General features: G+C 34.5%; 5 protein-coding genes across 11 annotated transcripts; 4 read left to right on the forward strand and 1 right to left on the reverse strand.

Moving 5' to 3' along the window:
* Window positions 1-1,312: 1,312 nt before the first annotated feature.
* On the reverse strand, window positions 1,313-3,053 carry LOC123202317 (protein CANDIDATE G-PROTEIN COUPLED RECEPTOR 7-like). The gene has a single exon (XM_044618186.1). The coding sequence runs from the start codon at window positions 2,836-2,838 to the stop codon at window positions 1,516-1,518; it is 1,323 nt and encodes a 440-aa protein (XP_044474121.1). The 5' UTR covers window positions 2,839-3,053; the 3' UTR covers window positions 1,313-1,515.
* A 908-nt stretch (window positions 3,054-3,961) lies between these two features.
* On the forward strand, window positions 3,962-10,245 carry LOC123202191 (phosphatidate phosphatase PAH1-like). Of its 3 annotated transcripts, XM_044618019.1 has the most exons (11): window positions 3,962-4,239; window positions 4,541-6,147; window positions 6,246-6,841; window positions 6,943-7,016; window positions 7,975-8,059; window positions 8,194-8,280; window positions 8,816-8,888; window positions 9,360-9,403; window positions 9,512-9,640; window positions 9,736-9,834; window positions 9,936-10,245. In XM_044618019.1, exons 2-11 carry the CDS (start codon window positions 4,689-4,691, stop codon window positions 9,984-9,986), a joined length of 2,697 nt encoding a protein of 898 aa, XP_044473954.1. In that variant the 5' UTR covers window positions 3,962-4,239; window positions 4,541-4,688; the 3' UTR covers window positions 9,987-10,245. The 3 variants fall into 3 exon arrangements, with proteins under 3 accessions (XP_044473954.1, XP_044473953.1, XP_044473955.1); XM_044618018.1 differs by having other exon boundaries at window positions 3,962-6,147; XM_044618020.1 differs by having other exon boundaries at window positions 3,968-6,147; window positions 6,249-6,841.
* A 1,649-nt stretch (window positions 10,246-11,894) lies between these two features.
* On the forward strand, window positions 11,895-14,446 carry LOC123201423. Of its 4 annotated transcripts, none has more exons than XM_044616923.1 (5): window positions 11,895-12,332; window positions 12,419-12,631; window positions 12,732-12,836; window positions 13,570-13,645; window positions 13,813-14,446. In XM_044616923.1, exons 2-5 carry the CDS (start codon window positions 12,506-12,508, stop codon window positions 13,836-13,838), a joined length of 333 nt encoding a protein of 110 aa, XP_044472858.1. In that variant the 5' UTR covers window positions 11,895-12,332; window positions 12,419-12,505; the 3' UTR covers window positions 13,839-14,446. The 4 variants fall into 4 exon arrangements, with proteins under 4 accessions (XP_044472858.1, XP_044472856.1, XP_044472859.1 ...); XM_044616921.1 differs by having other exon boundaries at window positions 11,898-12,332; window positions 13,799-14,446; XM_044616924.1 differs by having other exon boundaries at window positions 11,899-12,332; window positions 12,732-12,827.
* Window positions 14,447-17,585: 3,139 nt separating this feature from the next.
* Window positions 17,586-20,576, forward strand: LOC123201422. 2 transcript variants are annotated; one of them, XR_006498818.1, is made up of 7 exons: window positions 17,586-18,030; window positions 18,345-18,405; window positions 18,552-18,682; window positions 19,186-19,279; window positions 19,596-19,666; window positions 19,778-20,152; window positions 20,333-20,576. XR_006498818.1 is itself a non-coding variant. In XM_044616920.1 (6 exons), exons 1-6 carry the CDS (start codon window positions 17,975-17,977, stop codon window positions 19,932-19,934), a joined length of 570 nt encoding a protein of 189 aa, XP_044472855.1. In that variant the 5' UTR covers window positions 17,586-17,974; the 3' UTR covers window positions 19,935-20,576. The 2 variants fall into 2 exon arrangements, 1 of the variants encoding a protein (XP_044472855.1); XM_044616920.1 differs by having other exon boundaries at window positions 19,778-20,576.
* Window positions 20,577-21,876: 1,300 nt separating this feature from the next.
* On the forward strand, window positions 21,877-24,147 carry LOC123201816 (probable membrane-associated kinase regulator 4). Its single transcript, XM_044617380.1, has 2 exons — window positions 21,877-22,102; window positions 22,794-24,147. Exon 2 carries the CDS (start codon window positions 22,852-22,854, stop codon window positions 23,824-23,826), a length of 975 nt encoding a protein of 324 aa, XP_044473315.1. The 5' UTR covers window positions 21,877-22,102; window positions 22,794-22,851; the 3' UTR covers window positions 23,827-24,147.
* Window positions 24,148-25,790: the final 1,643 nt, after the last annotated feature.

The following is a 25,790-nucleotide window of genomic DNA, read 5'->3' on the forward strand; positions in this document are numbered from 1 at the left end:
TGCGGCTCAAATCTCACAGCCACTTTTAAAGCAGTTGCAAATTTGAAGCACTCATATATTGTCTAATGATGATGACTGATGGAAATGTTCATATTTATTTAGATGTGGATTGGACCAATTCAATCATTGATCAAAGATCTACAACCATTTACTGCATCGACGTATGGGAAAACTCAGTTATGTGGAAGAGTAAGAAGCAATCTGTTATAGTTAGGAGTAGTGTAGCGACAAATTTCAGAGCAATGGCTTATAAATTTGTGTAGGAACGTGGCTCAAAGGGTTCTTGACAAACTAAAATTCCATCAAGTGGATATATGAAAATGCACTGTGATATAATAAAGCATCCATAAGTATTGCAAAGAATCTTGTACATCATGATTGAATGAGGCATATGGAGATAGATGATCATTTCATCAAAGAGAAAATGGATAGATAAATTATTCTTTGATCTACATGCCCTCTTCTGTTCAAATTGTCAAAATATTCACCAAAACATTCAAACGCACCTACTTTGAATATCTTAAATCCAAGATGAGAATGATTCACATTGGCAACCTAGCTTGAGGAGGAGTGCAAAAAATAGAGATTATGATATTGTTTATTTCTTTTTCTTCTCATGTATATTTTCTTTAGTAATTAGTCTTAATTTTGTGAGATCGTCTTCATAGAATCAGAGATTACTTTCCCTGTCTTGGGATTTAATTTCTTGATTTTGATGTAAACCATTTTTTCCCTTGAAACTTGTACATACAACACACAATAATAAAAATCTCACAAATATTCAAAAATCTACATTTTTAATATTTATTTAAATAGTACATCAGTCTGACCATCAATTGACTGGACTAAAATCTTAAAACATTGGTGTGAACCACACTCGGACCGTACTAGCCCTCAGACTCCAGGTTGAACCAGCCGGTCTGGTTTTTAAAACCATGATGTATACTTCATGGATTCTAAATCCATGCAAAACTATGAGATCTATATCAATTTTTGCCAAAAACTTAACTTTAGGAGATAGATAAAATGCTACTGCACTCTAGCTTATGTAACATACAAACAAAGACTAAAATCGACAGCAACATTTGATGCAACATAAATTTTATACTGCACACACATGTTCCAATTCCTTCAATAACAATTTTCTTCATAGGCAACAAAATCCTCAGTGTGCAACTATAATTTTAACACACTATATTAAAGAACTGAAGTCTATAAGATGCAACAAGCAATCAACAAAAACATTGGATCTCATCAAATTGCATCAATACCACCCTACAGTAGGAAGAAATTCTAAAATCAAAGACAAGTGTATTTGAACTAACTCTGTATTTCAGAATTCACTATCATCTTCATGAGAAAATTTCATTTAAGGTACAGAAACTATCATGAAAGTTCTTAAAACATAAATTTAAAAGCTGGAAAAAAAGGACAAAAACAAAGAAACAGACTTAAGACAGATATTCTACCTGCAAATATTAATCCAAAAGATCCTATTGTAACAAGTTACCGAATTCAAAGCTCAAACTCTTCGTCCCTGAGAGCCATCTCGGCAGCTTCTTCTTCCTCCTCATCGAGAACAAAGTACTCATTCTCCTCAACAGGCCTAAACATATAGAAAATCACCATATAAAACACCAAACTGGCTGTCTCCTCAGCTGCATTGCTCACCCACTGATACTTATAGGCAGCAATGGTCTTAAGGGCAAACACCACAATTCGTGTAAAATACAAGTATCCAATCACCACAATATAAAACTGCCTAAACAAAGTTAATTTCGCCAAGTTCCGTGCAGCCTTCCCGTCAGTCTTTGATGTCTCCCTCAAAGACCTAATCGACCACACAATCGGGAAAATAATGGCGCAACAGCAGATAATATCCACCAACAAGAACACCTGATTCCATGTCACCCAGTCCTTAATAAAAGGTCCCGTTTCCCCAATCACAATCGAAGCCACATTGGCCAAAACCTGCAGGGGAATCACAATCATTAACACTTTCTTCTCCCTCTCTTGTAAAAATGGTTTCAAAAACGACCACCCTGTCCCGATCAAAACGATCACCGTAAAAAGCAAAACGACCCTCAAAAACTGGAACAAATAAAATAATACATCCCAACCGTGAGGCGTCCCGGTAACTTTCACGAAATGCTTATCCTCAGCCGCACAAATCAGATTGAACGCCTTCGTCAAAAGCAACCCCGCCATCAACAAATGAATTCTATGCACCGATTTTTTGTTCTTGACACAAACGTAGATCCAGATTCCTACAAACGCAACGTACAATAACGAGTAGAAGAAAAACATCGAAGGCAGCTGAGTCAAACCGGCCGAGAGATAATCTTTCGAACCATCTCGATCCAAGTTATAAACTTCGGTGCGCACATTCATTGTGACCTGAGTCTCCGGCGCGCAATTTGCGAAGAAGAGAGAGTATTCATTGGGAGCCGTCACGGGATATGATTGATTGAAGCCAGAGAGAGGCGGCGGAGATAGGTCACGGAAGTTGAATAATCGGAGAATGTAGTGCGAATCGAGGACGCAGAAGTTAGGGTTTTGTTGGATCTCGACTAGAACTTGAAGGAGGGATTCTTCGGAGAGAAGGAAGAAGCCGAGACGGGAAGGATTAGGCGTAGGGGCAGAGGTTGAGGAAGAGCCGGAGACGGAGACAGAGCTGACGGAAATGGTGACGTGGCCGGTATGAGTGAATCCGAATTTTTCAAAAAGAATCATGGGGCGGGAGTCGGCGTTTATGGTTAGCGTTTTGATCTCGGCTGTGGTGAGAAAGAAGAGGGACAAAAGGAGGAGGACCGTTGAAAGTAAGGACAATTTCGCCATTTTATTAAAATATGGGTGGCGGTTGTAGCTGCAGAGGCGAGTAACAGAGGTGAGAAAGGCGTAAAAGAGGTGACGAGATGAGAGAGGTGAAGAAGAATAAAATAAGTTGTTAGTTTATTGACGAAAATATCATTGGGATCTCAGGTCGGGTTGTTTGGTTGTATCTGTGACGTTTAAACGAAGCAATCTTTTGCACGGAGCTGTTTCATGCTGCCGATTCGAGCACTTTTATTTTCCTGTGTTAATACTACGATGTCGTTTAAATGAGATCTCTTGCTTGGGACGCAGGCTTGTTGGTCTTCGTTAATGGGTCCAGCCCATATACTAGACTACGCGTTACGAAGCCAACCCAATCGATACAATTATAATTTTTGTCATTCGGCCATAATTTAATTGGCAGTGTCACTCGTACTCAGTCCATAATAGGCTCCACAGGGTTGGTTTTATGCACCCAAATTGATGCGGGTGGATATGAGTTAAACCAAATTTTTGAGGTATAAATTTTTTAAGATTGATACCAATAATTGTCAAAAGCGAAGATGGTTTGATAGAGATGGAAAGATGACCAAGAGGGAGAGGAAAGAGAGGAGGAGAAAGAAATTCAATCACCGTCTTCAACAAATTATTATTGAAGAAAAGGAGAAAAAAAATTGGGTTTAATTGTGACTTTCTAAAATGTTTACAGGGGCATATATGATAAAAAAGTTTTCAACCCTAGATTTAGGGAAGAAAAGTAAATTTTTAAACTTAAAAAATATAAATTTATAAGGTAAAAATAAAAATTTGAAAACTTAAGAATAATAAAAAATATGATTTTAGATAAAAATTTTAAATAATAATTTTAACTTTAATAATAATAAAATTTAATTAATAAATAAAAATTTAAATTTTTGATAATTAAATTTGCATGAAACCTAATGGGACATAGCCATTTGGCCCAATCTAATATCTTCGGGAGTCAAGACAAGTGCACAACTTGACAGTTGATAGTTGATGAGATGTGCCCCGGTTCGTCCATTTAAACCGGAAACACATTTAATTTACACGAAACCCCATGAGACCAAGCACAAATTCATAATTTTCGGATGCATTTTCGTAATTTTATCCAGTCTACGAACCGATTTTTTTATTTTCCGTCTTAGGATTACCTATTTATTGTTAGACGTGAAGACTTCTGCTTCAGATTCTGTTTTTAATTTTTTATTTTTTAAAAAAGTCCAAATTTGGAAGCCTGCAAGGTTCTTTAACTACCCAGAATTTGTAACACCCGAAACAGAAGCATAATTGAAAATTCAGCTACCTTTACGTCGTCGAAGAGAGATAGAGACAGATGAACAATTTTTTTCGATTATTTGAGCATAAGATTAGTTCCGTCGTCGGTTGTATAGATATTTTGAATCTGTAAGTTTAACCGCCTTTACTTGCCCCCAACCCCACCCTCCCTTTTTTTGGTTGTATGTTAAGTTTGGGAGATTGATTGCAACATCTTTTCTTATACTTGTTTGGTTACTCAGAAAACCTGGGAAAATCCTGAATGGAATTCTCAGATTGCTTTTTATTTATATTCTAACTTCTCAAGTATGTTAATTGTACCTGTATTTACTTGATTGGGTGTGAAATGGCGGCTGGAATATTCCAAGGTTTATTATTTTGGTATTTTTTTTTTTGGTCTATTTGTTCTTGATTTTTAAATCGAATGCAGGTTCAACAGAAGAATAAACTCTTGAGTGTTGGGAAAATAATTCGTTTTGGGGATTATTTGATTGAAAACATTAGATCAGTCGGTGAATTTTTTAATAGGGTTTAGTTCACTTTTTGTAAAATTTGTGAGGTTTTAGTAGGTCAATGAAATGAACGTGGTGGTCAAAGTTGGGAGCCTAATTTCCCAAGGTGTATACTCTGTTGCCACCCCGTTTCATCCCTTTGGTGGTGCTGTTGATGTGATTGTAGTTCAGCAGCAAGATGGGACTTTTCGAAGCACGCCTTGGTATGTGCAGTTTGGTAAATTTCAGGGTGTTCTGAAAGGAGCTGAGAAGCTTGTTCGAATAAGTGTCAATGGTGTTGAAGCTGACTTTCATATGTATCTTGATAATTCTGGTGAAGCATATTTTATTAGGGAGGTTGATTCTGGTAAAACTGGTGAGGCAAATGGAAACATAGAAGATAATCCTGATGACAGTAGTTTTCATGATGGTACCATTGATAATAGAATTGACGTTGGTAGACTTGAACATAGTGTATCTGATTCTGGGGTGACTCTTTTGCGGGATGACTGTGCTTCCTCTGCTACAGACAGACTTCAGAGGGCAGAATCTGATGGTGACCAGAGGTTTTATGATTTTCAAGAGGACCAATCCTCTTTGGATGGTTTGGTGGAGCTATCAGATTATGGGTCGAACCGGTATGGGAGTTTACATGGTGGGAATTGTCAGGAATCACAGGGTTCAGATTCAGAGGTTATCTTGGTGAGTGTTGATGGTCATATATTGACAGCTCCCGTGTCAGCATCAGAACAGTCTACTGAAAATGTGCAACTTACTACACCTCAATTTCATTTGGGCCCAGGTGACGGGGCAGGGTTTTGTGAGGGCAGTGGAGAGTTTAGTTCAAGTGAGAATACATGGGATGATGGCTATATTAGTAAGTTGAATTCATCTACAGCAGATGTGGATAGTGTTCGAAGCATGAATGATGGTGGTATTGCTTCTAGCCACCAGCTGGAAGTTTGCAAAGAAGTGCAGGAACACACATGTCAAAGTCATGAAACTGAGAACATTGCTATGAAGATAGGAGATCCTAACTTACATACTGAGTCTACTGATATTAAGAAGGAAGTTGTTTTTAAGAGTTGTTTGGAGTTAACAGAATTGCCCAAGCAGGTTGGAAATGCAGATACAAAAGAGATGGATACACCATTGAATGTTCAGAATTCTCAGGATCAATCTCTTGAAAATCATTTAGTTGTTAATGAAACTGAAGATGCGAGTGTTGCATGTACAATTGATGATGGGTTTTCTCCCTCGTCTATTTCTGATTCTCCTGCCAACAACAGGTCTCGAAATCTACAGGTTGAAGGACATCTGGTTGAGAACACGGTGGCGGATTCAGGGAGAATTGATCATGCAAGTGAATCTATCGATTCTGTTATTACTTACCCAGAGTTGAAGAATGAACAATTTGGTACATCAGCAGCAGTTGAAGGAATAGACAATAGTTCTGAAAGACCTGTGCCCAAAGATGAATGCAGTAAAAGTGAGATTGTGGAACCGCCAAGGACAACTTCTGGTGAAGGAAATTTATCAGGCATATGTGAGGACCTGTGATTGGCTTTAATTGCAATAATAAAAATTTGTATGATTGATTGATTCTTGTTGACCACTTGTTTTCTTTCATTCACCTTATATTAGCAGGGTTTGAGATATCACTCTGTGGGAATGAACTTCGCACAGGAATGGGCTTGGATGCTGCGGCTGAAGCCTTTGATTCACATCGCATATCAGAAGATGAGTTCAGATGCAATGCAGCTTCGATTACTAAGAATGAAAACTTAGTTGTCAGATTTAAAGAAAGGTACTTCTTGTGGGAAAAAGCTGCTCCTTTTGTTCTTGGAATGGCTGCATTTGGCCTAGAACTCCCCGTTGACCCAAAGGATGCAGTTCCTGTGGAACAGAAGGATACACAGAAGTTTAAGGATGATGAATCTGGAATTACATCCACTCCTTCTGGACGCAGATGGAGGCTCTGGCCTATTCCATTTAGAAGAGTAAAAACACTTGAGCACACCAGCAGTAATTTATCAAGTGAGGAGGCATTTGTTGATACTGAATCTGGTTCAGTAAACTTACAAGAAACTTCAGCACCTGATGGCAATGTTGAGTCTCCTCACAAACAATTTATTAGGACTAATGTTCCCACTAATGAGCAGATAGCATCTTTGAACTTGAAAGATGGTCAAAATATGATTACTTTCAGCTTTTCTACCAGGGTTCTGGGAAAGCAGCAGGTCTGCCCACTATCTGTTATTAAAAATTTTTCAGATGAAGATGATTGATGTTTTTATTTATTTATATTTAGTTGCTGCTGATTCACATTAATAATAAACAGGTTGATGCTCATATTTACTTGTGGAAGTGGAATGCTCGAATTGTAATTTCAGATGTTGACGGAACAATTACCAAGTAAGCCACTTAATTTCTTTACTGAATAGTCTTCTAAATTCTAGTGTTTTCCCACAACTTTCTCAGTTTATTAGGACAACAAAGTTGTTACATATTTACAAATTAATAATTTTGTGACTACTATCCTAAAGATTTTGGTGGACTGTGTGTATGTACAAATTAATAAATTAGATTTTATTTGCACACATTATTAAAGTTACCAAGTAGAACAAATCATTGGAGTTATCAAGTGTATGCACATATCATTAAAAGTATTCATACCAAGGGAACCAAAATGATATGAGGGAAGTCTGTGACGTTTGATCTTTGATCATCTAGGTTATCGTCATCTGTTGGCCAAAACATGTTATGTTTCTATCCGTGAGTTAAATTGTGCTTTATTTTAACAGTCTATGTCTGTTTTATTCTCCAGTTACTTTTCTCCTGTATTTTATTTTACCTTTCTATTTTCCTAGTCATTATTTATAACATTTCAAATAAAGGTTGTTTATATGCAAATAATTGTACAATCTGCTGGCAGCATGGTTAATTGGCAATGCATTTTAGTAATCATTATACAATTAGTCATTGGTGTAGCCTTAATGCCTTCAGCTGCAATGAGAAGTGTTGAAGTTGTGGAAACTTCCACGATGTTGATCTCCTTTCAGTAAAATTTTCTTCATGATGTAGAACCACAAGGTTCATGTTGAAGCTTTGACAAGTGATTAACTGACTGAATTATTATCCTGGTTTGAAGTGCTTGCCCTTGGAGATGATTGTCTTTTTCTTGTTTGTGAGTTTTTAAAATGAACAATGTGTTGGTTTCAACTTATCTACAGGTTGCTTGCTGGATCATTACTGCAGTCATTGTTTTAACTGCATAAGCATTCTCAGGCAGACCTTGTGATTATTGATGTTTCGTCTTCCGATTAAGTTTTGTATTGTGAATTGTGCACTATTTTGATGCATTTTCTTTCAGGTCTGATGTTTTAGGCCAGTTTATGCCTTTGGTTGGAAAGGATTGGACTCAATCTGGTGTAGCGAAACTTTTTTCAGCTATTAAGGTGTGTCTTTTCTCTGGTCTCATTCTTATTCCATGAAATAGAAACATACATAAGATGCATTTCATGCATCTTGAACAAAATGGATTGATGTTGGTTGATTGACATTGAATAATAATTTTCTATGCACATCACAGGAAAATGGATATCAGCTACTATTTTTGAGTGCACGTGCTATTGTTCAGGCATACCTAACCAGAAGCTTTTTACTGAACCTGAAGCAGGTACTTAGATGACCCAGTTTTGAAGTCTCATCTGAACCATAATAGTATTTATTTGTTTCCAATAGTTGACTATGGTCATAAAGGGTCAAAGTTAGAGGAAGTAAGATGCTCTAGTTTTCTTTCATGTGATGGTTGGCACTGAATTAGGAATTTTTAATGTGGTAGGATAGTTGACTATAATTATAAGAGTCAAAGTGAGAGAAAGTAAGATGTGCTTGTCTTCTTTCATGGGATGGCTGGCACTGAAATTAGGAAATTTTTATTGCGGTAGGATTAACTATGGTCGTTTAATTGGGTTTTATTAAATAGTAGTGTTTAACCTTAATTCTTGCCTGAGAAAGTATCAGTGTTATATAAGTATTTTTGGCATATCTACTCCCTGAATCATATTTTGGGCTGCTGTTGTGGGTGTTTCCCTACTGGCTAAGTTTGTCTCTTTCTTGCCTTGTACCGGGCTTGGACTGTTAGGTTATGCCTACTATGTTGAGACTTGAGAGGATAGCAAAGCTGAATTGATCTTTGCCTATTCTTGCAGGATGGAAAAGCTTTACCCAATGGACCTGTGGTTATTTCACCAGATGGACTATTTCCCTCGTTGTACCGTGAAGGTTAGGTCTTTTTCGTTTGGAAAGTTATCTGCTGCTTCGGCTGTATCTTTTCTGAAGCTGATATTTTCTTTCCAATGACATCATTATTCTATTAAAAAATCCTGATTATTCTGAAGCATATTTCATATTCTTAGTCACATGAATAACTTTGTAGTGCAGTTAATATATTTCACAGCTTTAGTATACAATTCTTGTGCCTGTTTTCTTAATTTGCATGTTGTCTTGGTTTGTCATTGACTCATTGCCACCTAGAGGTTGTACATTCTTCATCAATGTATTGTTGATAATTATTTGGAGAATGTTGTTTTCTTTGTGATTTGTTTACAACATCATCCCCAAATTTTGTTAGATTTTCATCCTTTTTATGAGCTCCAAGTACGCTGGCTGTCCTTTTTTTGTTACTTTTTCCTTTTTCAAGTGATTTCCACTCCCATAGCTGAATTATTTTCCCCTTCTGTATGCTTGTGGCAGTGATAAGAAGAGCACCTCATGAATTCAAAATTGCTTGTCTAGAGGTAAATATCATCTGATCAAATCCCACTGCTATGAAACTGAGAGCAGCCATCCAAATCCTTGTTTCCAACTTCTCCTACTACATAATCTCTCAAACTCACTCTTTGCAGGATATTAAAAAACTCTTCCCATCTGACTACAATCCATTTTATGCGGGCTTCGGAAATAGAGACACTGATGAACTCAGTTACAAGAAAATTGGCATCCCAAAGGGGAAAATTTTTATTATCAACCCTAAGGTACAAAGTTTCCCAATAGTATGTTTTATCTGAAATCAGGATCTACTAGTTATTTCCTATCCTTCATCCTTCTAATATTTTACTTGAATTGACAGGGTGAAGTGGCCATTAGTCATCGCATCGATGTTAAGTCATACACATCTTTACATACTCTGATCAATGACATGTTCCCCCCAACCTCATTACTTGAGCAGGTATGATTCTTTGAGTTGAGGAAGAATGCAATATTTCAATGGAATTTTGGTTTGTGAATTGATTATAAGACTGGTTTTTTTTTTTTTTAATTACTCTGCAGGAAGATTATAACTCATGGAATTTTTGGAAAGTTCCAATGCCAGAGATATAGTTGATTGGGTTATATAAATGATGCCTTCATAACGATGATCAGTTGCCAGAAATCGCAAGCCAAATGTGGATAGAGACTGACAATCTGCAGACAGAGTGATTTGATTGGCCCATTTATGTGGGAGTATTTAAGGTAGTTGATAAATTTATAGCGCTCATTCACAAATATAAGAGTTAGTTCCCATACTAGCTATATATTTTATGATATACGATATGATATAGATAAAAAATAATATATAACTTAATGTATATTGAATTAATATACTACAGTAGATGTATTATACGATATGATATATATTATCAATATAGATTAATATACTTTTTGGAAAAGTGATGACGTGATACTGTGATAAAGACATATTTGAAAATTTTTAAAATTTTATAAGATATTTGTGATAATTTTTTTTTTATTTTAACTTTTTGGTCTAGAAAGATTTGAGTCTCAAATGTTTTAAAGAAGAAGTATTAAGTAGTTTTAAAAATTATCATGAACTTTCATTAATTTGTTGAAATTATGATTTTTTATCGTCCTAATTATTGTCTATATATATATATATTTACTAAATTATTTTTTTATTTTTATTGCAAAATTATCTTGTTCATAAAACAACTAAATTCATCGCTAATTAAATTGGTTATGCTGGAAATTTAAAATTGTTAAAAGAATTCAATAACTAAAGAAGAAGAATAGTCGATTCCATTTTTTTCTTGAAGAGAGCAAAATAGTATATGAAATACAGAAAAGAAATTAGGAAATTCTTCAATAAACAATAATTCTCCAATATGACCAAATAATTTAATTAAATGTTATTTTATCTCCATCTTAAACTTTACAAAAAAAAAAAACCTTCAACCATAATTATAATTTTTTTTTTTTTCTAATTCAACCTCTTATATAAAAAATTTGGTGCTAAAATCACTAATTCAAGAGAGAAAGGTCATTAAATGAAAAAAATCAATATCTACTAGTTTTTTTCAATTTAATTGGATGGGATGTTATGTTGTTAAAAATATGAGCAATAAATCATGATTTTAATGAGGTGAATGAATTTCTAATGAATACAAATATAAGAAATTTATGATTTTTTAATGAGGTGAATGAATTTTCCATAAAAGAAAATATAGAAAATTTATTTATGATTTATTATTTTTGCAAATTATAAACAAATAATATTTCATTAAAATCCATCATAATTCAAATAATAATGCTACATGTATAAAAACTGTGTACATAATTTATGAACAAATTGATATGGCGGTGATGTGACAAATGCTACATCAATGCCATTAAATCAAATATTTTATCTCCATAATTTGATTCCCGTAAAAGAAGGTAAAGGTAGTTGATAAATTGCTTCAAGCTATCGTTACATCATTATCGCATCAGATTGTACATAAATTCTATATACAATTATAGTATTATTATAATTTAAAATAGATCCTCATGGTATTTTTACAAAATTTATTTTTACCGCCGATTATTTTGAACAATAACTTTATTCACAATTTGATGACAACCATGACTTTTAGGTTGACAAAGGATGACATAATGGCTGAGATTGATGGGTTTTTTGGGCCAGAAATTGATCGTTGTGATTGGGAAAAACCAAGATGTAAGGGAAATGGGAGAGAAGAGAGTTTAATTGCAAGGACAAAATGTCGTAATACAATATAGTATCCATAAAAGTTTAAGAAGAATTTGTCATTTTTTTAAATAAATTATTTAGTTATTTAATTATAAATATTTTATTTAATTTATATAAATAAATTTATATAATTTAGTTGTACGGATAACTTTATTTTTTATTTAACCTTTAAAGTGGTTAATATTATTATTAACCCAAAAATTATTTGTTATGTAGGGAGCCCCAGAAAAGGAAAGGTGGGCCGGGCCGGGCTTCATGAGCTTAAGCCAACCCAGAAAACAGCAGAAGAAAGGCTAACGAATCGAGTGATGCAGACGAGGACGCGAAACTAAAGGCATACGACTCGAGCCAAAACCTGAAAACGAAGTAAAATTACACCAACGAAAACGCGCTGACGCTTGAGCCCCTATTTGATCTCGTAAACTTTGCAAATGCACAACGCCTCAGGAATCGATTTTCATTTTCTTTGCCATAAACAAACAAATCAACACGAAATACATCACAAGAACAGTAACAAATTTAGCATTTAATGCCGATTATCTGAAATGTCTTAGCTAAAAATCGTGAGTCGAGCCGTCGAAGTAAGTGGAAACAACAATCTCAGACGCTTTCGGAGTGTTGGCGATTCCGTCGTTCAACAAGCCGGAATCATCGCCACTGGAGGTTCTAGACACATCCAGGACTGCATTGTAATTTCACACGTGAGATTCTCTATCGATGTTGTCAACCTTAAGAGATTTCGTTACCCTGTTTTTTGAGGTGTTTGTGTGTTGTCTTTATGCGTTAGGGCGCTAGGAGTTTTAAAAGCTTTAGACAGACGGTGAAAAGATTGGAAGAAGCTTCGGTGTCGTGTAAGGGGATAGAGAGAGTTCTGATGTTAAGAAGATGGTTGGCTGCTTTAAAAGGAGTTGAGAGAGTAACTGCATTTTATCTTGTAAAGGATTCCCTAGACCAGCTCAATTTTGACGAGGCTAAAGATTCTGTTCGGAGACCTACTTTGGTCTGTTATTATTTTCCTTTTATTTATTTATTTATTTACTTTTGTAAATTTTTGTTGGTGTTTTGATGATTGATATTTTTGTGTGTGTCAATATGAACAGGTTTATTATGCGGACCCTGACATGGATACTGGGCCCAGGAATTTTCGTGATGTTTTCCTTTACAGTCAAGCACTTGAAGGCATAACAATGTCTATGGTAAGTTCAGTAAGTATCTATTCATTAGCTTGGATATACAACTGAATTTTAATTGTCTCTAAGTTAGAGTGTATGTATACGTTAATTCTTGTTAGAAACGTTGCATGAGGTCATTTAGAGCTCAGAAATTTTGGAAATTTGTTAATGCTGCAACACGAGAGGCCTATTTAATTGTTTAGCAATTGATTGAGATTAATATGGAGGAAAATTGTGGTCATTTTGGCAAGGACAGCAAAGGTTGACTAATGTTTAATTTTGTGTTCTTGGATGATATCAAGGGCTATGTGTGAACTTTGTAACACTTTAAAATGCAAGTTTTAAGCCTTGACCTTTATTAAGACCTTGTAGAACAGTCTGTACTTTAATAGACTTTCATGTCTTTTTCATATCATTTTTGTATTTGGGAAGTTTTTATAGCTAATTTCAAACTCGACAAAGGAGTGTATATATTCATGTTTGATTCAATTTTCCATTTGATTGCATCTCTCACTTCAAATTCCTATTAATAGTGGTAAGAAGAATGTATTGTGTATTTATAATGCTGTTCTGTTTATAGTTGTGTTTTTTTTCTAAATTAAAATCTGAATGGGTTCCATTGTGCCAGCTTGAGCTCTAATTACTTATTTGGTGAAATTTGGGATTACTCCCACAAAGCCATAGCATTGCTACACTCACTGAGTTTCTTTAAGTTTGGGCATTTACCTGGGCTTTTTATTTGCTGATCCACTGAGTTTAACTGCAGGTTTATGCATTTGCATTATTCAAATTCTTGAAGAACCGACTGAGGAGGGAGCTTCTCTATTACTGGAGATATTTGGGTGATTTTTCTCACTCTTCTAGTTTCTTTTTAGTGTCTAAGTTGTCTTTTTGGCTCCTTTAAAGAAAGCATGAACACATTTTTAAGGATTTAGTACCAACAACTTTATATTTTCTGATTCCACATAAACTTGTTTTGGTTTGGTCATATACAGGCTTTGTCTTGCAGGAGGAAGGAAATTCACAATGCAGTAATGAGTAGCATACAGAATTTAGCAACAGCATTCTCAAAATACCAGGACGAAGTATGTCTTTGGCATACATTTGCAAATATCAGTGAAGATAAACCATTAATCCTACTCTTAAAGATATTGAACTGGAGAGGAGCATGCTGTTAGAATGAAGGTCACGTAAGGAATAAAACTAACAAAAAAGGGAATGCTGGCAGCAATCCGAGAGAAGCCACTGGAGATCAGTAAAATGGAGCAGAAGCAGTAGACCAGCTTCAACTGAGGATGAAAGCAGCAAACTTGCATCAGAAGCCAAGAGGTACCATAATAACACCTAAAGCTGATGTGGCATTACAAGAGCGGGAAAGTAACAGTGAAAATCATGATATAAAAAGGGGAGGAAGAGAAAAAGGAGGCAGGCAATTAAGAAGAAAGAGAGTAGCAGGGAGAGGCCAACCTCTCGGGGTTTGGAAAACTGCAGGGAATTGGTTTTGGCTGTGTACTTTTGGTTTTGTGTTTTGATTGCACGTGAAAGTAAATTAATGTAAATGATTTGAATACTGTGGAAGAACAGTTTATTCATTGCAGTAATTTGAATCAATACAAGTGATTTGCTACTGTTTGTGTTGTTAATTCCCCTAGCTAAAATATATCTGGATTACATTTGTTGGTTGTAACAATTTTCCCTGGAAACCCTCTGCTTGCTGGAACTGGGTTGCTTCTGGGGAAAGCTTCTGCAGAATTGAGTTGAGCCTACCTGCATTTGGTGCTTCTGGCCAGCAGTCAGCTCCAAGGAATTCGGCTGAGTATACCAGGTTCGTATCACATGCAAATGCATTATGTTTTAGATGCTCTCAGTTTTATGTTCTTAGAATAGGTCCCAACAATGTTATCCTGGGTGATCAAGAATATACCAAGTGTTAATACTGGTACTTCAATGTTGGAAACAGTATATAAAGTAAACTTATGGCTTTCTTACATTTCAGGTAAAGTGAGAAGAGTTACTCCAATATGCTCAAGGTGCAATTACAGGCCTGAAGCTCAATCTGATCTATCAAGGTGGTTGAGGATAATATACGTGCATACACGTTTCTTCTGGCTTAAAAATCTTAATCAGTCAGTCCAATATGTTGCATTTGAATGTCTGTTGCATTTCGGTGACTCCAATATGTTGCATTTGAATGTCTGTTGCATTTCAGTGACTCCAATATGTTGCATTTCAGTTAGTCTGCCACATGTAAGACAGATAAGTGGTTTTGACAGCACTTGAGCAATTGGTTTCTGACCTTGCTGAATTGAAAACTGATGAATGTTTTTTATTGTCACACAATGATTAAGAATGAAAATTTAATTTTTCCCTCCACTTGTTTTTGCTCACTGCTCTCAGAATAGACGCTGAAGCCTGCCATCTAATGGAGAAACTTGATAAAATAAAGCCAATTCAGAGGCCCTCGAATGAAGATGATTATAAATTATCTGAAAAGGTGAGGTTGATTCAATTAATCATGGAGATATAAATATATCTTGTAGCTATGTCTGGTACCCAGACATTATCTAGAGTCCTAGGGCAGTGACATCCAAAGTTTATTTAATACCTTGAAAACAAAGCATCTTATCCTAGTTCTGTAGCTCATTTATAATATTTTGATGGTAATGTCGGTCAACTGTACTGCTGGGTCTTACTACTTCTATCTGGGGGGAGGGGGTTTTATCAGACAGCTTCCAAGTCAGAATCTATAATGTATATTAACTGAACATGATGCTTTTCATTTCCTGCAGGATGTAAAAGAAGCTCGTGGGCAAATGCAACTGTGTTCCAAGTTGGAAGAACTCTTGTTAAAGAAAAAGTTTTTGAGCAATGGGGATTCTCTAGAACTTTATGCTGAAAAGGTCTGAGTTTCATTTGGCATCTGTAATTTTATTTATTTTCAAACTTTTCCATTTGAATATGTTCGTCATTTGTTTATAAGAGGAAAGTTGGTCCTAGCAAAACATGAACTGAAATTTGATGACCATGACAATTGATCAGTTCACTGTTCTCATTTTAGGTTGACAAGCAAGTTGTTTCTAAAGTGAGTGACCAAATTTGCAATTAGGATTAGGGCAAAGTTCTGGGCCAAGTGGCATTGTTTTTTTTGTTTCGGAGGAATAGGCCAGAAATAAAGCATCAGGCTTCTTCTTTTTTCAACACAACTTCTAAACTCTAATGTAGTATTTGTGTAAGGTGGGGAAAATGTAAGTTCCATGCTTTCAACAGACACATGTTATGTGTTGAGGATCCATTTTCTTTGGGCCATGCAATTTTCCCTGTTATCTTCCTTATAAGTCATAATGATTCAGGTTGCAATGCTTTTGATTAAGCCATTATGATGGGTGAATATCTGTTCCATTTTGAAGTTTTATGATGTTTAAGCTTATTTTGCGGCTTTACAGGGATTGATATGATCGGTACTAGATGTAGAATGAAGTTCAATATGACTGCAGGAAGCCTATTATACATCACATATATCTTATGTTCTGCACTGAATCATTCAGGCTTCATTGTATTTGTATGGCTGAAATACACGATTGTGAAATTTTGTTGAAAGATCCTTCCTACCAACCTGAACTAATTATCCAAGTATAGATGACATTATTAGGTTTAGAAAAGGTATGTTAGAAGATGCGCACACATACATTTTACCTTCAAGCAAAATTTTTTTAAAATTTATTTTGGGGTAAACAAGTTCATTCGATTATACTATTGGGCCATGGCCACAAAAACTAATAAAATATTTCTTATGAATCTATTTTCTATATTTTTCCAATAAATTCTTGTACAAGCCATCTATTTATTAATAGTTTATGGTTGAGGCAGCTGGAAATGGCTTCTCTAGGTCTTACATTTGTTTACTTCACGCCTGATAGCTAATTGGCTATCATTGTTTATAATGATTCATGATCTGTTTATCTTGTAGGTTCATAAATTAAAAATATTTGCAGAATCACTTGCTAACTCAACTTCACAAGCTGAAAGGTGCATTTTAGACCACAGGTTTCTATTAAACTATGTCAGAACTGCTTTTGTGTGTATCCCTTGTATGTGATTGATTTTGCCTGTCTGTATGAGAGAGAGTATGTGGACTGTGCTTACAAGAAATGAGAAAAAATATGGGAAAACCCAGTTTTCAATTACAATGTCAGCAAAACTTGTGTGTGGTTATGAGAGCTCCCATAAGCAAGTTTGTATGCTTGTTTGTGTCTGGGTGGCTGCTCACAGGCTTATATTTTGAAATTTCATATGAAGTTAGAGTGCGTTTTTGTTTTGCAGATAAAAAATTTATATTTTTCGTAAATATGAATGTTATTATATGTCAATAGCAAGCTTGATAAATTAATTAATTTAATGAACCTAAATCAGGTTCCTTTTTATCATGACATGTAAGTGGAATTACTAACCATTTTCAGTTCATACTTGAACAGTGTTAAGATGTGTAGTTACTACAATAACATAATCTCAGATAAAGTTAATAACAAAAGTGAAATCGTCAAATCTGATGTGGATTTTTCTCAATATTCATTTCTTTCTTTCCTTTGATTTTCTTTTTGTTGCTTCTTGACCCTTAACAGCATTTTATTTAAGTACAGGATATTCTTATACTTTTGACTCCATCTTTTGAATCAGATCTCAGAAAGAAGAAGCACTTAACTTCCGTTTGGCAAAAGCTGAAGAAATTGGCCAACTTGAGAAGGTGAGCTGCTTCTTCAACTTTTTTTTGGTACATTAATTTAATGACCGCTAGAATATACTGGCATATCTTTGTTTTCTAATGGTGTCTTGAATCTTTTTTCATTTTTATATGCTGGTTTTGCATCGCTTATTACTTTTTAGTCAAATTCTGCAAATCTCCAGTCAAGTGGTACTTGTAGGAAGTTTCACACCTGTGCTAAAATATTATCTCTCAGCTGCCCCAAATATAAAAAGAATATCTGTTGTCATTTTAAGAATATATTTTTGAGCAAGTGAAAATTGAAAGTTAAACCTTCTTGGGGCTATTTATGTGGATGTTTAATTAATTATTTTCTTAACACCATGCTCACTAGGAAGGTTGTTTGTTACTGTTCTATTTTTTTCTCAAGATTTATGGAACACATTGTCGTAGCATTTTCCAGGAATTGACCATGGAGATTCAAGAGTTTGAGAAGCAAAAGGACAAACTTGAAACTGAATTGAAAAGGTTCATTTTGATCTCCATGTGATTTTTTTCTGTTATTTTCGAAAGCATAAGCACTTTTTGGAGATTTAGTGATTTTTAATATTGCTCCATTTTCATTTCACTCATATTTGCAATTTACCTAAGGCTGTTTGTTTTGTGTGTGAAAGTGAATCACTAGTGTGAATACTACCATTTCATATGTTGCAACATCAGTGCAACAAGTTTAATCAGTCTGATTAATTCTTTCCTATTCTCTAGGCTAAATTCACAGCTTAGTGTTTGGTATAGGTCTGCATCTCATTGGCTGTTTTTCATGCTCGCCTTTGCAATGCTAGGGAAGAACGAGAGCAGTTTGATGATGCAAGCAATGAGATATTAATGTACTTGAAGTCAAAGGTTTTACTTTAATTCTTGCTTTAGGTACTATTTATATTAAGTGTTTTAAGAATTTATAATTCATGTCTGGCACAAGAAATTTATAAATGACTGTGGATCCATTTTATTACCAATTTCTAATCTGTTTTCAAAATGTTTTATCATAGGAAGACGATCTTTCAAGATCGAGTGCTTCATGTAAAACAGAAGCAAATGTGGTCAATATATGGCTTAAATTTCTGGAAGACACCTGGAATCTCCAGACAGCACAAAACGATAGCAGGGAGAAGCAGGTCGTGTATGTCTCTGTTTTGTCGTGCTCAGTAATGAATCTCATGCAGTTCTTGTCTCTCAAAAATCAGTGATGGAATTATATCTCATTGTTTGCCTTATGCTTTACAATTGCAATGTCACGTTGATCTCTTAACCTATCATGATATTTGATCATTTATTTTTTGTTTCTGATGATTCAATGTATGCACATGTTCAAGTGGTGACATGGGGAAATATGGAGATCGTTTTGTGATTCTGGTTATTCATTTTCTCTCTGCTGACAGGGTATACTGGCTAAGATCACTCTATTATAAATCTCTTTAGTTGTATATTCTCATTTTTTCTAAATGTTATCCCTTTTTTTTGGGTGGGCATGTGTGTTTAATCAGGAAAAACTTAGACACTTAATCGCAAGTATCCATGAAATTGTGGATAAGTTGCCATCAAATGAAGGGCATCGTGTTTTGTTTTGTTTTTCTTGTTTATCACTCCATTAAATGAAGAATCCTCATTGTTTTTAAATTTCAGGTTAGAAGTAGCACAAAGGATCGACAAGGAAAGTCCAAAAACAAGAATTAAAAGAAAAGCTCTTGAAGAGGAATATTTGAATCTGGAAGGAAAGGTAATGATGCATCTTTATATGCATTTGCATATGCTCTTACATAGTGTAGCTACCGATTAATATCAAAATGTTTTTTTTTCCTATTCTTTTTTTGTTTACAAGGGGTTCAGCAACTGTTTTATAAACAAAATGTTTACTTTTCTTATTTTCTTTTCATTTCTGAATTTGTATTATGCCGTGTTTTCCCTCACCGTATCATCCTACAGAGTTATATTATCTTTTAGTGGCTGCAATTGGGTCTGGGACTATCTTGTTTATTATTTATTTCCTGCTATTAGGAAATAAAATTTCTTATTATTTTCGCCTCCTTTTATAGTTTTTAACTGCTCTAAGTATAGTGGATGCAATGCAAAAACAATTTTGCATGCAGAGTGAAGGCATTTACAGGTGCAATAAGTCTTTACTTTGTGCTTTTTCCTTTTTCTTTCTTTAACATGCACTGCCATGACACAATGACCTAATCTGGTGGAAATGGAACATGCTATACTTTTGATCTAGGAAAGAAACTGAAGGGGTCAGAGAGCTATTTGATGCTCTTGCAAAAATAAAAGAGGAATTTGAATCCGTTGAGAGGCTGACTTTGAAAGTTGAGACTCCAACACTAAGACTACAATCACGATTGCCTGATAAAAATTTATCTCCTACCTCCAGCTAAATTTCTGAAGCACAGAACAAACGAGAGAAAGTTGAGTTTTACTTGATTAACAAAGACCAAGTGTCGGACATGACTGCAGAATTGGAGAAACTAGATTCAGATTTTGGGAGGAGTAGCAGAGGCAATTCCTCAGAAGATATTTCTGATTGGGAGTTTGACGTACATGATAAGGATCTACAAATCAGTGGTTAAACAACCAGGACATACACTTAGTATAGGTAAATCTTTGTTAACTTTATTGCAAGGTGATGCACATTGAGAAACCCAGATTTCTCCATACCGGATGGATATCTAATCACTTATTACCAAGTCCAAGTTCAAGAAAAATTGGTGATGGAACTGGGTGTTCACAGATTTATTTGATGTGTAATGATCGAATTTCTGATGACCAAATGTAGATAACCTGGTGGAAGTATCTTTTGATTATACAAGATATCAGAAAGATTTGATTGAGCAAGGAGTATTTGTTAGCAACACTGAGGAAATGGCAAAGGATTTTGACCTTGTATCTTTACATGACCCATTTAGAGCTGCAAGTGGGTATTATTCCTCAACCTCTCTCTCTATATATATGCCTCTTTCATTTTCATTTGTATTAAGCTATATTCTCTTGGTTAATTCTTTTCAAAATTGAAATTCATTTCAATCTTTATGTTTGATGAAGAAATCGCATTTTGAGATAGCTTGAGTTGAAATGTGATTCACCTTTATGCTGAATGAAACAGACAATGATTGGAAAGTAGTGCTGAGTCCCTTATCCAAAAGCATTTGAATGTATGTCCTGGAAAGAAAGTAGGTTATTTAAAGTGAAGCACTTAACATCATCCACTTGGAAAGGCACTTTCCCAAAGAACAAGTTTATGTGTTCTGGGTTCTCGATATTTAATTGGATATTTGAATGATGTATTATCATATAATTGAGTATTATTTTACTTTTAATTCAAATAAGCGAATCATATGATGACACATTATTTTGATACTTAATTTGGTGTTAAAAAATGGATACACATAATTTTATTGTTTTTGAAAATGCTTTTGAGTGTCAATTAAATCCAACTTGTTATTTGTCCATGTGATGACTCAATCACTGTTACATGAGCTACACTTTTCTGTATTGTCGGTCAGTCATCACGTGACCATCTTCTTCATGTGCTTGTCAGAATGGACTTTCAAGTTGAAATTTGTTGAAACCCAAATGCATGAAATCAATGTTTAAGATAGATTATAGAAACAGATAGTTTGGGGGCAGAAACTAAACTTAGACAATACCAAAATGGGAGACATTTTAGTTTTTAAATAGAAAATATTTTCTAAATTAACTAGTAATTTACTAAATTCAAAGAAGATAAACCAAAAGTGGTGAAATAGGAGACAAATAAATGGACTGGAGCCTTGGACAAGTCATTTTCCATTCTTCAATGTTTTGTTTTGGTTACCCCACCATCAATATTTTTAGCAGTAAGAGTAATGCTATATGATCTCATTATTGAATATTCAATTAGGTAATTAAATAATATGTTCTTGTTGTTTGGTGTTATTATATTTTTAATTTAAAATTATTTAATCATTAAATGACACATTATTTAAGTATCGAAACATGTATTTAAAATTATGTATATATAATATTGTTTAAAACAATAAATTATATGTATCTAATTTTGAATATTCAATTAAGAATGATTGTGATTATGTGATGAATGATTTTAAATTTAAAATAAAATAATATCAATTATTTAATAATATATTATCTGAATACTCAATTAAGTATTTAAAATTTGATATACATAACTTTGCTCTATATAAAAACAAACAAAGCTACTAATGTTAGAAATCTGTCATTTTGACCAAGTCAAATGAAGACACATGATTCTTCTTAGACTAGATTAAATAATGCAGAACTTTGAATACTCAACTCTCTTTCTCTAAGGCTCTATTATTGAATTCATGAATTGAGTATTCAAGAAACTAGGTTTTGAGAGATGGGCTTACTTTTTTTTATAATATAAATTTTTAGTTGCAGAGAGGTGTGTGGATCTTGCAGGAATAATAACACAACCTTTCCATCTGAAATAAAGCAAACATTTATACAGAGGAAATTCAAAGGCGCCAACCCAGTTGTTTACTCCCAAGTGAATACTCTTTTATGCTTATCAATATCATGATTTCAAGTAAGATTCCATCTGAAATGCTGATTAATTCAGTTCTCTTCAACTTTCATTTTCTCATCACTATTGAATAGGCTTTCAAGTGTGTCACTTACATTGAAACTTTCAATAAAAACAAAAGAACCCACCATCCCCTTCTTCATTGTAATGGAAGATACTCACCCTTCTGCACAAAATGTTTCAAATTCATAGTATTAACACCATAACTTCAATGGAAGAGAGCCTGGACTTGTCTTATAGCCCTTAGCATTATACAGATTCTGATTCATGATTTGAACTCACATAATCCTGCTAAAAGTACTGCAACTTTGGTTTTCTGCAATGATAAGTCTCAATCTGAAAAGGGTAAATTAAAATAAATTAACTATGTGTAGTTTACTATTAGAATGCTGAAATTAAGTTGTGGAGAAGGTAGAAAAGATAAAAACATGATTCAAACAAAAGCAACTTCATAGGAGCCACATCAAGACTGATGAAAAAGAAATAAGCAGAGACATATAAGGTCAGTGAGTGCCTAGCTGCTGAATCCACATTTGTTTGTGCATTTTACTATTTGGAACCATTCAAGATATTGAAAAAAGAAAAGAAAAATCTGACAATGGCTTACAATATAATTTTTTATTCTTTCTAACTTGTCTACATCTTTACTTTAAATGATGCTCTCTCTGCCCTCCTCCTTATTCACCAAGCTCAGCTCTCCATAAGCATCTTCACACACAATCGGAGAGAGATAGAGATAAAGTTCACATAAGATGGCCAAAAACCAAGCTTCATGTATTCATGTGGAAGAAGATTATATTGATATAGAGGTGAGCTCTTCCTCAAATTTCATGTGTTATTCCATCAGTTCTCCACCACACGGCAGGGAGTTTGAGTTCCAAATGTGTTCTGTTTCTCATGAAAGAGAGTCCACAACTTCTCCAGCTGATGAACTTTTTTATAAGGGTAAACTCCTTCCTCTCCACCTTCCTCCTCGTTTACTAATGGTTCAAAAACTTACCACCACTGAGAAAAAAACTCAAGATTCATTAGAAGAAAATTGTGTCATTCCCTTTGTTACTAGCTCTGATACTAGCACAACTAATATAAGTACCCCATTAGAATCTTGCAATGTCTCTCCCTCAGAGTCTTGCAGAGTTAGTAGTGAAATAAACCCAGATGAATATATCTTCGAATGGACAACTGAAATGAGCGGTTTCATCGATGGCGATCAGTCGAAGAAGTTTTGGACCAGAAAGCTCAAGCTAATCAACAAATCTTCACTGGGTCAAAAGCTCAAAGCGTCACGGGCATATATTATGTCTTTGTTCAGTAAGTCTGACAGTTCGGATGAGTTCTGTGCCAAAGCAGCTTGTGATGTTGAGCCAGAAAATAATTCAAAAGGCAACACTTGTTTAAGCAAGTCCCCGTTTGGAAAAATTGGTAATGATAGATACAAGATATCTACTACTTTGTCAAAATGCATAAAAAAGAAGATGGTTGAGGATGGTGCTAACATCCACAGAAGGTCATTCTCAGGAGCAATTCAAAGGCACACAACGAAGTGTTTATCTTCATCAACATCAACATCTACATCCTCTTCTGGTTCATCATCTTTTTCATTTAGCTCAATCAGGTCTTATGATTTGCAGTTGCTAAAGAGGAGTAGCAGTGCAAATTCGGAGATCGAAAATTCAATTGAGGGAGCAATTGCTCACTGTAAACAGTCTCAGCAGCCGTTTACTTGAAGAAAAAGGGCAAGTGAAGCAGGGGTTTGTTCTCTATCTGCTTCAAGGATTTCACTCTGTGGAGACCAAGAAAGGCCTGAAGTTTGCAGCATATGAATATGGTAACAACAAAAAGTGAAAAGCCACCATGAACTAGTGAGAAGGAAAAGTAAATTGGTTCAGAAGATGCACCAGAAACTTTCAAAGTGGTTGAAGATACTGTAATATTATGAGGAAAAACCATTGAAGTCTTTTATCTGTTAAAGAAAAAGATTAAAGAAATCCCACATGTTTAGATATAAGGTTTTTATTGTCTATATAAATAGTCTAAATTCCACTTTATTGTCCTCCTTTTGTAAGCTTAAGTAAACTCAAGATTTCCAAATATATTTTAATTTTCTTCTGTCATGATTTGTCAAGATCATCTGAGGCTCTGATTTTCGCAATTGCTTAATGTTAATTCCACTTCTATAAGTTTTTCTCCGTTGATGACTCCATTTTTGTCAATAAAAGTGAACTAGAACAGTAAAAGCCAGTACTATCAACCATTGAAACTTTAAGTAAAGTCACCAAAACTTTTCTAGTGCTATGGATTCTGTACAACTAGATGTTCTTTTTCAACAACCCTTTTAAGGTTCCTTTTACTTTGAACTAGATTTCATTGACTATTTTAGGCTTGACCTACTGTCTCTTTTTCAAAAAAAAAAAAAAATTTGTGGGAGGTAAAGCATTTCTGCATAAAAGTGAGAAAAAGGAAAAAAAGATGGATTTTTCGTAGGCCTTTACAATTAGCATATGACTCAGATTAAGTTACACAAACTCAAGAGATAGCTTGAGTGACAAAAGAAAAGAATCCCAAATGTGAGAACTTAGGATTGAAACCTAATGATAACACGTTAAAAGTGAGTTTGAAACCGAAAAAGACATATCAAAATCAAACTCTTAACTTACTTAATGCATCGGTTGTGGGTATAATGTTGCATTATCTAAATCAATATAAAATTGTAATATCAGATTGAGTTACTTTATTTCATTTCTGATGGCATACTCTTGTCCCTTTAGAGAAGAATGAATGAGCAAGTTTCATAAATGCTTGGTAAAATCTAGTTTTAATAAATTATTTAACGAATTGATGACATGATAAGCCAAAATGCCCAGATTACTTGAAAAATTAGCATATGACTCAGGAAGAACATCATGCATGTACTTAATGAATTCCAGTTTTATAAGGATTCATGGCTGATGACAAGTGAAGAAGGCACATTGTCATAGGCCTTTGCAAACTCAGGGTTCAATAAAGATGCAAAAATGTGGGAAAAACTGCCTGCCTTGAAAGGGATAACTGATTTTATCTCTTTGACCAAAAGGTTGATTTCAAATTTAACCCTCTCAAGATTTCATTGCTGCAAAATTACCATTTCAAAACAATATACTGGTCCTAGCAGGACACTACATTCAGTGCCTATGGTCTCAAAAGCACTGCTTTTCATACATATGATTGCAAAGAATTTATGAAAAATAAACCAAAACTTGGAATCTTGCAGGAGTGCTAGAATTCCCATCTTCTGAATTGCTGTATTCTTATATATATGAAGTTACTTTTTCTTGCACTCAAGCATAAGCAGTGTATTTTGTAATTGAAAATACATAAGAGCTACATGATTTTGTAACAGTCTGCTTAAAAACTTGATGTCACAGAAAATTTTTTGAGCTCTTTCTTGTCTTCATGTTCACTTCTGTAGAGATTTTGACAAGTTTTCATTTTGATATGGTTGCTGACCACCCAGACAGCAAAATATTACGGTTCAAGTTCCCAAAGAACTTTGGTGGTTTCAGCTGCAGAATTTACTAAACACTGAATAACAGTTTCACTAATGACTCAAAAATTTATCATGATTGCTCAGTGAAATCTAAGTGGGATAAAGACTTAGTATATAATTAATTTTCTAACACTTAACTGATTTCAGGTTCAAGACAATTTTTGT

This window comes from Mangifera indica, chromosome 18, assembly GCF_011075055.1.
Source record: "Mangifera indica cultivar Alphonso chromosome 18, CATAS_Mindica_2.1, whole genome shotgun sequence".
NCBI lineage: Eukaryota > Viridiplantae > Streptophyta > Magnoliopsida > Sapindales > Anacardiaceae > Mangifera > Mangifera indica.

Coding starts and splice junctions, on each gene's coding strand:
- LOC123201423 (XM_044616921.1), top strand. CDS start 12,506: ATGTTAAGAAGATGGTTGGCTGCTTTAAAAGGAGTTGAGAGAGTAACT. Junction 12,632..12,731: donor CTGTTCGGAGACCTACTTTG/GTCTGTTATTAT, acceptor CAATATGAACAG/GTTTATTATGCGGACCCTGA. Junction 12,837..13,569: donor CAATGTCTATGGTAAGTTCA/GTAAGTATCTAT, acceptor GTTTAACTGCAG/GTTTATGCATTTGCATTATT.
- LOC123202317 (XM_044618186.1), bottom strand. CDS start 2,838: ATGGCGAAATTGTCCTTACTTTCAACGGTCCTCCTCCTTTTGTCCCTC.
- LOC123202191 (XM_044618018.1), top strand. CDS start 4,689: ATGAACGTGGTGGTCAAAGTTGGGAGCCTAATTTCCCAAGGTGTATAC. Junction 8,889..9,359: donor TCCCTCGTTGTACCGTGAAG/GTTAGGTCTTTT, acceptor TGCTTGTGGCAG/TGATAAGAAGAGCACCTCAT. Junction 9,641..9,735: donor TTTTTATTATCAACCCTAAG/GTACAAAGTTTC, acceptor TTGAATTGACAG/GGTGAAGTGGCCATTAGTCA.
- LOC123201816 (XM_044617380.1), top strand. CDS start 22,852: ATGGCCAAAAACCAAGCTTCATGTATTCATGTGGAAGAAGATTATATT.
- LOC123201422 (XM_044616920.1), top strand. CDS start 17,975: ATGGAGATTCAAGAGTTTGAGAAGCAAAAGGACAAACTTGAAACTGAA. Junction 18,683..19,185: donor AGCAGGGAGAAGCAGGTCGT/GTATGTCTCTGT, acceptor TTTAAATTTCAG/GTTAGAAGTAGCACAAAGGA. Junction 19,667..19,777: donor CAGAGTGAAGGCATTTACAG/GTGCAATAAGTC, acceptor CTTTTGATCTAG/GAAAGAAACTGAAGGGGTCA.